This window comes from Melanerpes formicivorus, unplaced genomic scaffold, assembly GCF_026170545.1.
Source record: "Melanerpes formicivorus ecotype bairdi unplaced genomic scaffold, bMelFor1.0.p_v2 SCAF_49, whole genome shotgun sequence".
Taxonomy (NCBI): domain Eukaryota; kingdom Metazoa; phylum Chordata; class Aves; order Piciformes; family Picidae; genus Melanerpes; species Melanerpes formicivorus.
The window spans coordinates 4,596,317-4,605,855 of NW_027142401.1; the positions used below are offsets into that span (position 1 = coordinate 4,596,317).

Genomic DNA, 9,539 nt, shown 5'->3' on the forward strand with positions numbered 1-9,539 from the left:
TCCACAGTGGCCTTTGGCTCCCATGCAAATTGGGAAGCACCCATCTGACTGTGGTGCTCTTCCTCATACCAGAGAGCCCTCCTTAGAGCAGGTTGTGTGTCAGGAACCCCTTGGGAAGAGCAGCATGGAAGGGTGAATGGGTGTCCCATGCAACCTGGAACTGTGGCCATCTCCAGCAGCCTGAGCTGGGCTGGGTGCCAGCAGCACAGAAGTCCCCTGGCCAACACTCTTGGCAGAGCTCAGTCCTGCGTCAGCAGCTCTGCCGCACCCCATCCCAGTGCAGAGGGTTATGGCACAGAGGGGACATGGCACAGTCACCCCTCACATGGTGACCCAACAGGCTAAAATCTGCAGCTAAAATCACTTGGGTGCTGTGACATCCTACCAACAGATGATCAGGTGCAGGTGAGGGTTTTATACTGGCATGATTCTGTCTGCCTGAATTCTGGAGAGAAACGCACAGGAGTAACTGAAGCAGGTGACAGACACTTTCTCCACCACTCTGAACTGGACAAGAAGAGCTGTGGCTCCTGCAGCAGGGAAGGGAGGAGGCCCCATGCTTGACTTGATTCAGGGGTGGAAGGCAGCAGCACATGTTCCCGGGTGTGTGCTCCCTCTTCCCGTGGAAATCCCATTTGGAAAACCCAGAGGTGTCTCAAGTTCAAACTGGCGCCAGGCTGGGTGATAAAGAAGAGGGTGAGCAGGTGTGGGGCTGTGATGCAAACCTCCAGCCTCTCCCAGCAAGTCTCAGCAAGAGCTGGAACAAAAGATGCTAATGAAGGTGGGTGGGGGGGTTCTGCCAAATCAACCTCAAAAACCCTCTCTTAACACCTTTCTTGGGCGACAGAGGGGGAATCCCAGCCCCTCCAATCCAACTGCTACAGGAAATGATACCCACACCCGCTTCCAAAATTAGCTGCAGCACTTGGGCTGAGAGATGTAGGCTGCTTAGATGCCTTCCTGTTGCTGAGGTAAACCACCTAACCCCCCCAGTCTACTAGGTGGTAAATGTTTCCTTAAAAGCAAAGGAGGTGTATTCCCAGGTATCTCACAGGATGTTTAGGGGTTGGAAGGGACCTCTGAAGATCACTGAGTCCAACCCCCCTCCTAGAGCAGGACTGCAGAATCTAGCACAGGTCACACAGGAACACATCCAGATGGGTCTTGAAAGGCTCCAGGCTCCAGAGGAGACTCCACAACCTCGCTGGGGAGCCTGTTCCAGTGCTCTGTGACCCTCCCAGTGAAGCACTTCCTGCTCATGTTGAGGTCAAACCTCCTGTGCTGTAGTTCATATCCATTGCCCCTTGTCCTGTGACAGGGTGGCAACTGATCTCAGGACAAGGAGGTGGGCAGTGAACCATTTCACAGAGTAGGCACAGTCATCTCACTTTTGTTTTAATAAATACACATCTCACATGTACCAAAATAATTATAAACAAAACAAACCAAAGAATGTACAGTATTTACACTTTATACAATTGCTAAAAAAGTGTAGCAATTATGACACACATGGTGTGAAACACAGCGTTTCCAATGCCCACAGTTAACATTATTGCTACTTTCTTTTAACAGCCAGGTCACCGGTCCCCCAGTTTGACTCCTCCGCCTGGGATGCCCCACTGAGAGCCGCTGAGGTCAGGTCAGTGAGAGCAGCCAGCACCACCAGCCCAACAGGAAGTGAGACAGGGTCTCTGAGAAGATGGAGTGTTGGAATGAGCCTGCCTTGCCACACGTTCCTCGTGGTGCTTAATGCCACAAGACACCTCTCTGTAACCAGCAGGCTGGATGTGCAGTCTGCTCCCTTTGTCTGGTTGAGAAGATTGGCTATGTGGCTCTTTTATCTTATCAGCTGAGGTGAATAATCACAGATCTCTACTGATGTTACACATCCCACTTCTGTATTTAAACACAGGCCAGAACCTGGAACCATCCTGTTACAATTCCGTGCTCCTCGCTGGGCGGTGTCGCATTTCCCTCCTGTTCCTTCCCTCTGCATTGTAACCTTTTTACATGAGGAGAGCCAGTCCTTTTCCTGTACATATGTACACAGTCACTTCTTCCCACAGAGAGCTCTGCTTTAAAACGCCAGCTGTCGTCCTCCAATGAGGCAGTCATCATACATAAGCTGCAAGGAGAAAAAAAGCAAAACAAAAGCTGTTAATGGCAAACTTGTATCCACTCTGGGCTGGCTGCCAAATCCTGCATGCCCTGACTTCACCAGTGTGTAAAATTCCTACACCAAAATGGTTATGTTTGCCATTTTAACAGCACTGGGAATGGGAAGAAAACAAATTCTGGGGAGGAGAAAAACCACCCATGAGCTTGAATTTCAGCTCACGAGGCTCTGTAGGTGTCAACAACAGGAGGGTGTTTCAGACAACCACGTTCTGGGAAGTTAATTTACCTTCCCTCATGTTATTATTTCTTTTTACATTTTAATTCTTAAATGTATCCTGTTTATCTGCCTGCCCCAGCTGCCACCACGCTGAGGGCCGACAGCACCGTATGGGCCGTGCACACCCATCAGTTACAGAGGTAAGGGGTCACTGGAGCATGTCATCACAGTGACACCAACCAGAGGTATGGCTAAGGATAAGACTAAGGTTATGGTTAAGGAGATGGTTAAGGGCAGGATTTCTCCTTTCTCTTGAAAAGGCACAAAGAGCTGCTTACTTCATCCTCTGTGAACTCGGGCTCCGATTCACTGCTCTCCTCATCCTCACTTTCCGGCAACATCTGTAGGTCAGCTGTGGTCAGCTGCTTCAGCTGTTCCTGTATGTTGGAGTTGTCTCTTCCCCATGTGAGCTGATAGGGGGAATAGCCCTGGTAGGTCACTTTGTTGACGTCTGCCCCGTGCTTCACCAGGAGCGAGACCAGGTCCGAGTTCTGCAGGTCGACAGCCAAGTGCAGCGCTGTTCTGCCATTGCATGGCTCCTGCAGGGCAAGCACACAAGGGTTGCTGTGTTAGGAGAGGCAGAGCCAGTGCCAGATCTGTCGGCTGTTAGGACTGCACAGCCCTCCTCAGTTCACTTGGCAGTACACATCACATACCTGAGCATTTACATCTGCTCCCAAGGACAGCAAGTACTCCACAATGGCCAGGTACCCTTGAATGGATGCCAGATGGAGACACGTATGTCCTGCAACACACAGACGAGAGGAAAACCTGAGTCAGGCTAGCCTATCGTTCACTTGAAGCCAAGATGACAGGACAGCATGCTATCTATGTTTGCAATTCATTCATGGCAAAGGGTGTTTTCCAGAAGGGCTTTCCAGCTGCCAGTAAGTATGAATAATGGGGCTGGATTTTAGAAAAAAAATAAATATATTAAGAGTCTTTGTTCCAGTGTTTGACTGCAACTTACTGGAAGAGTAAAAAGAACCTAAGAGCACTGCTAAATCACTCACTAAAAATGCAAAATTCCAAGCAGTTAAGAGCCAACAGCCAGGAGTAAGGAGGCCTACAGGACAGTGAAGTCAGGCACTGCTGTATCTTGAATGAACAGAACCATCCTCCTCCAACTTTCCATCTTTCAGCTCTACAGGGCATCAACCCTACCCTCTGCACAGCACACTGACACTGACTTGAGGGTGCTGGTGGATGAGAAGCTCAACATGAGCCACCAGTGTGCACCTGCAGCCCAGAAAGCAAATCACGTCCTGGGCTGCATCAAGAGAAACATAGCCAGCAGGTTGAAGGAGGTGATCCTCCCCCTCTACTCCACTCTGGTGAGAGCCCATCTGGAGTACTGCATCCAGTTATGGAGCCTCTATTACAGGAAGGATCTGGATGTGCTGGAGTGTGTTCAGAGAAGGGCCACGAGGATAATCAGATTGCTAGAGCTGCTCTCCTATGGAGACAGACTGAGAGAGTTGGGGCTACTCAGCCCAGAGAAGAGAAGGCTCCAAGGAGACCTTATTGTGGCCTTCCAGTATCTGAAGGGGGCCTACAAAAAAGCTGAGGAGGGACTTTTTAGGATGTCAGGTAGTGATAGCACTAGAGAAAATGGAAAAAAAAAGAAGTGGGTAGATTCAGACTGCATGCTAGCAAGAAGGTCTTCACCATGAGGGTGGTGAGACACTGGAACAGGTTGCCCAGGCAGGTGGTAGAAGCCTCTCATCCCTGGAGGTTTTTAAGGCCAGGCTGGATGTGGCTCTGAGGAACCTGCTCTAGTGTGAGGAGTCCCTGCCCATGGCAGAGGGGTTGGGACTAGCTGATCCTTGAGGTCCCTTCCAACCCTAACAACTCTGTGATTCTATGCACAGCAGTGTGCCCGTACCATTGTAGTTGGTGGCCTGCAGGACAGCCAGGAGGTGGTGTGGCTGGCAGTACTGTGTGAGGACGCTGACACTCCTGAGGGAGCCCTGCTGGCAGGCAATGTGCAGGGGAGTATTTCCTCGGAAGTCCCTGATTTCCAGGTCACATCCAGCCTTCAGAAGGTGCTCGGCAATTTCAGGCTGATCAGTGATCACTGCCAGGTGAAGAGGAGTCTGCAGGCAACAGAGAAAACACAGACCTGTAAGTTACTCTTAGCACCAACCTCTGGACAAAACAGAGCCTTCAATCAGTTGGTGATCTGTGTCCCTGATTAAAAACACCCCCCCTTAAACTCTGTTCTTTATGTTTCCCAACACACTGTAGAGCTGCCCTTCAGTCTGGAAGTGGTGAACTTAGGGTTCTCTGGATACCAAACAACCAATCCATAGGAAGGGTGTTATTAACATCCCAGTAAAGAGGGATGCAACCCATTGCATCACATTTGAAAAATGCAGGCATTAAATGCCACTCTTGGGGGAGAGGAAGCATTCTACTAACACTGGCTGGAGCCAGCTGGGGACTTTCCCAAATGTAGGTTTTGATTTAATTGATTCCATCAGTTTAAAAAAAAAAAAAAAAGGAAGAAAAAAAGAAAGGACTTTGTGGAGCATAATTCCCCAGTGGGCTCCTGTGGGGGTGATGGGAGCTGATCCATATTTGGGGATGCCGACGTGAAACTACCTGGCTGAGGTTGTTCTGGAAGTTCAGGAAAGCACAGTCCCCGCCCGTCTGCCGAATCACCTCCAGGCTCAGGGCTTTTTCCTCGTGAATAATCGCCAAATGGAGAAAACTGCAGGAAACAAATAAGTAACTAAGTAAATAAGTAAACAAACAGAACGACTCAAGTTCAAATCTCCAAAACCTACGTCAAAAGGGGGCGGCCCGGGGCAGGCTCCTGCGCGGGTGTCGCAAGCCGGGGCTTTCAGCGGCCGGGGCTTTCCGCCGCCGCGGAGCCGCCTCTTCCTGGCGGCCCTCCAGGGACTTTCCGCCCTCCCCGCCGCGGCGCGGCCCAGCCCGGCGCCTCCCCGCCGGCGGTACATCCTGTCCTTCCTCATCGAGCCACGTCCCTCACCGAGCCACGACCCCCACAGTATCCCTGTGCCCCCCATCCCGTGCCCCATAACTTACGTGTCCCCGTCCTCTGTCAGCTGCTGTGCCCAGGCGGGCGGTTCGCGGGGCTGCAGGCGTATGTCCTCCAGCTCTTTCACCAGCTGTCGGTACTCCTCCTCTTTCATAGAGTCCAAGCCGCTGTCGTGGCGATCGTCGAGCGGCAGCCCGCCCTGGCGCTCCTTCTTGGGTTGCTCGTAGCCCTCCATAACCGGCGGCTCGACGGGGCGGCGGGCGCTGATCATGGCAGCGAAGCTCCGGCTTGCAGCAAGTGAGCAGCGGCGATGGAGGCGCTTCGCATATACACCCCGGCGAGGGGGATTTCTGCGGGGGTGGAGCCGCCGAGGACGGGAATTTCCAGCCACTCAAAGCCCGATAGACGGGTCTGGTCCTGCTCGGCGCCGCCGGCAGTAGCAGGGAGGGCGGAGCGGCTCGGGCCGGCCCCTTCCCTCTTCTCTCCCCTCCCCTCCTCAGTCCGGGGAGGGAGGGGGTAAAAGAGATCGGCACGGGAGGGGGCTTGGCGTTCTTCCACGTCAGGGGGAAGTACTCATCTCCCCGGCGTCCCCGCCGGTACTTCCCGGCTGTGTCCCGGGCGGCTGCGTCCCGGGCGGCTGCCCCTTGCTGGCTTTCCCGGGGGGGTTTCCCTGCCTTGCCCGGTCATGGGGCTGCCAGTGCCCCTTCTGTGGCAGGGCAGCGGGTGTGCAAACCACCGCGGGGTCCCATTGCCCACTGCGGGGTCCTGCATACCACAGGGGTCTGCACACCACAGGGGTCTGCACCAGAGTTCCCTCGCAGGGGTCCTTTGCATGCTGGGTTTCACTTCACATGCTGGGCGCTACCGGTCTTGATTGCACTCTGCAGCCCACCCTGACTTTGCATCAGCTTTGCTGTTTGGCAGGGAGGCCATGAGGTGTCTGGGGCCAGAAGGCCAGTCTGTAAGCATGTAAGGTGGTGGTCAGCACACTCGAAGAAGCTCCACCACCCATGAGGTGCAGTGTAGTGCAACAGCTTTCTGGGCAACGGCAGATCCCTGACCCTGCAAGCATCATTTTGAGGGCTGGTGAGAGGGACTCCCTTAGGAGTGGTTAACCAGTGCTCGTCTGACAAGCAGGAACAGGCTTTGTAGCCAACCGAGGGTAGCAGCGAGGTCATGATAAAAGTTCAGGGAACCAAACAGCACCCAGGGCAATGGTGAGGCTGCACGCTGCCTGCCTGCCCTGCTGCTGCTTGGAGGGTATTGCTTTTGGGAGAGATCCAGGTAGTATTGCAGGTGACATTGCACTGTCACGATACCTGCAAGTGTGCAGCTGCTGGCTCACAACTTAGAGGCTTTCTGTCTCTGCTTTGGAAGCTTTCCCTCTGTTTCAGGAATAAACAGGAGAATTCTGTGCCACTCCTGTACAACCAGTTCTGGTCCAGAACTAAACAGGCCCCTTTCAAGAGGTACATATCCACAGTGGAACAAACCTTTTTAAGAAGAAATTACTCCCTTTCTTTGCCATTATTCTTACTTTCTATGGTGGTCACATTCCTAATGATTCTTCTTTGCTCCTTTTTAAAATGTTTTAAACCTTTTTTTTCCTGCTGTTGTGCCATCTGTGGGTAATGAAAACCAGATAAATGCAGGCTCACGCATGGATAAAAGGCATTGTCTGCAGGGCTGACAGCACTGAATTTTTCCCTGGTGAATTTTTTGTTCTACTTCTCAGATGTGGGGGATTCCCATGCAGAATTTTTCTTCTCTTGCCACTATTGCTGGCCTCGCTGAGTAACAGTGTCTGCATCTTTTTTCCCCCTCCTTTTGCCATTTTCCCATGGGATGGCATGCCTTTGAACAGGAACTTATGAGAAAATTCAAAGATGAAAGGGGGAGCCAGAGGAGAGGGCGAATGCCTGACTTTCCGTGAGCAGATGTTCCTGATTTTCAGCCCAGCTGTGCCATTCCTGGACATTTTTTCCCCCCCATTATGCAGCACTTAGCCTGGGACAATCCGGTGGTGCTTTTGGGCGGGTTTAGAAAAAAGCCATACAGCTCTTCCTTTTATAGGTTAATGGCTGTCAAAGTTCCCCAAGCTTCTCTAAACAATTTCCCCTTTTTAATGTAAATTGGCAGGGGGAAATCTAATTAACAAGCGAATCTCCACCTACCTGCTTCCCTGCAACAGGGAGGATGGGAATAGGAGAGCCAGCTCCTGCTCTGACTAGCAGGGGCATCAAGTTCTGCCGGGAGCCTACTGCCTCCGGTTGGGGCTTTGCTAGAAGCAAATGGAAATTTCAGCTTTGAAACTTCCTGTCCTTACCGCGATGGCTGGGAACTGAGTTAGCAAAGCGAGTTCTTTGTCTCCTGTAAGTGACCTCCAGCTGCTCTCCCAGGCGAACGTGGGGCTATTTTTAGCGAGCATTTGCCAGCAGAAAGCTCTTTTCAGAGGCATGCGAGGTGCTTTTACTCTGTGTGTGTTTTAACTCAGCGGTACTGCAGCCAGTTGTAGGTGGTGGAAAAGGAGGTGGAAAATGTTTTCTAGATGGAAAGTCGTGCTGAGGCCAGCCTACTTCCTGCCCCAGGGAGATGCCCTCCCACAGCTGTTCTGCAGCCTGGCCCCAAGTGTCACAGGGGGCCCTAGGCATGGGCCAACACCTCTGAGGTTTAGGCAGTCAAAAGCACGGATTGGGAAGGGATTGAGCCCTAAACCCGGCTCTACAGGTAAAGCAGCAGTCAGCCACAGATGCAGGGGCAAGTGGGACCCACTCTTACATTAAAAGAACGAAAGCTGCTCCGTTCTCTGTAACTCCTCGCAGCTAACGAAGTTGTTGTGCAATATTTGCCAGAAGGGGCAGCATATAGAAGATTTTTCAGGTGGTGGTGAAGGTCACTGATGCTGCTTTTGTGCAACTGAGGTAATGCCCTCTAAAAACCCCGCAAAAAACACCACCACCACCAACAACACAACACACACGTTCTAGCCGTTTTTCTATACAAGTTTCTACATGGTGTGCAAAAGAATAGAAAGAAACAAACTCAGCTCAGGTGCTGCTGTTCTGGGAGTATCAGACATGCTCCTGAGTGATGGAGCAGCTATGCCTAGCCCCAGACAGGGGTTAGAGTATGCTACACGAGGAGCAAAACTTTATGAACGTTGCAGTCATCTGTGCCAGACCGAGCCCTCTTTGTCGTCTTAAGTGTCCTAGTTTAACAGCTCTGATATGCCTGCTTTAATTTCACAGGAGTACTTTTAATGCTTATCAGTTTGAGAGGAAATCAACATTCTCTTCATTTTTTAATTTGAGGTTATGTTAGAAGTCTCTGCTGTGTGGTCAAGCAGGCACTTCAAGACCAAGAGACTACCTCAAAGTCACTTTGACAGTGTCAAAGGTTGCAACCACAAGAGGTGGTTTTGCACCTGGTACCCAAGGGCTAGAGCTTGCAAAAGCCTCTTCCACCCTGAGTGCCCTGAGCACTCCTTTGGCCGGGCTGTGGGGCTGCAGGGATGAGTCGTTTGTTTTCATTCTGCTTGCAAAAAGCAGCTGGCAGGGCTCCGACAAGCAGCCTTGCGTGCCTGAATGCTGAAAAGGGGCAGTAGAGTTTTAATCAGTTTTTAAAGTACATGAAAGATTCTCGTGCTGCTGCCTCCAGCAAACACATTAAACTGTAATTTCCTGATTGCCACACTAATCATGAGAACTGTCTAGTTCTGTTGCTGCGGTGCTGTTGATTTACCAGTCGGTCTCTCAACTTCATCCTTTTGTGGTTGTTGCTGCAGATACCTATTAACTGTTTCCTCCCATTTAATCGTGAGGGCTATGCGAGGCTCTCAGCAAATGTACCAGGAAAGGTAGTTCACAACATCCTGCAGGATCTTGGCTCGGGCCTGTTAAAACCAAAAGCAAAGCAAACTGGTTAAGTAAACCTGCTGTCTGCATGTGTGTGCACACGTGCGGGTGCCCCTTTGGAACAGGGCTCTGATTTACTGCTCTGAAAGTTTGCTGCTGCAATGGAAGCCAGGAGACACTGAATGTTGGCATTCTGATAACATTTTGCAATTAAAATCTATATATCTCAGGCTCCCATTTGCTGTAGAGATAAGGACCAGGCAGCTCCAAACATTTAGTCCAGTGG

The 9,539-nt window shown here is 51.4% G+C and overlaps 1 protein-coding gene across 1 annotated transcript; it reads right to left on the minus strand.

The window, feature by feature from the left end:
• Positions 1-1,379: 1,379 nt before the first annotated feature.
• NFKBIA (NFKB inhibitor alpha) lies at positions 1,380-5,741 on the minus strand. The gene is given in 7 exon segments (XM_068160373.1): positions 1,380-2,125; positions 2,674-2,934; positions 3,052-3,140; positions 4,281-4,491; positions 5,000-5,108; positions 5,447-5,696; positions 5,699-5,741. Coding segments are annotated over 7 exon segments (996 nt in total). The 5' UTR covers positions 5,727-5,741; the 3' UTR covers positions 1,380-2,077.
• Positions 5,742-9,539: the final 3,798 nt, after the last annotated feature.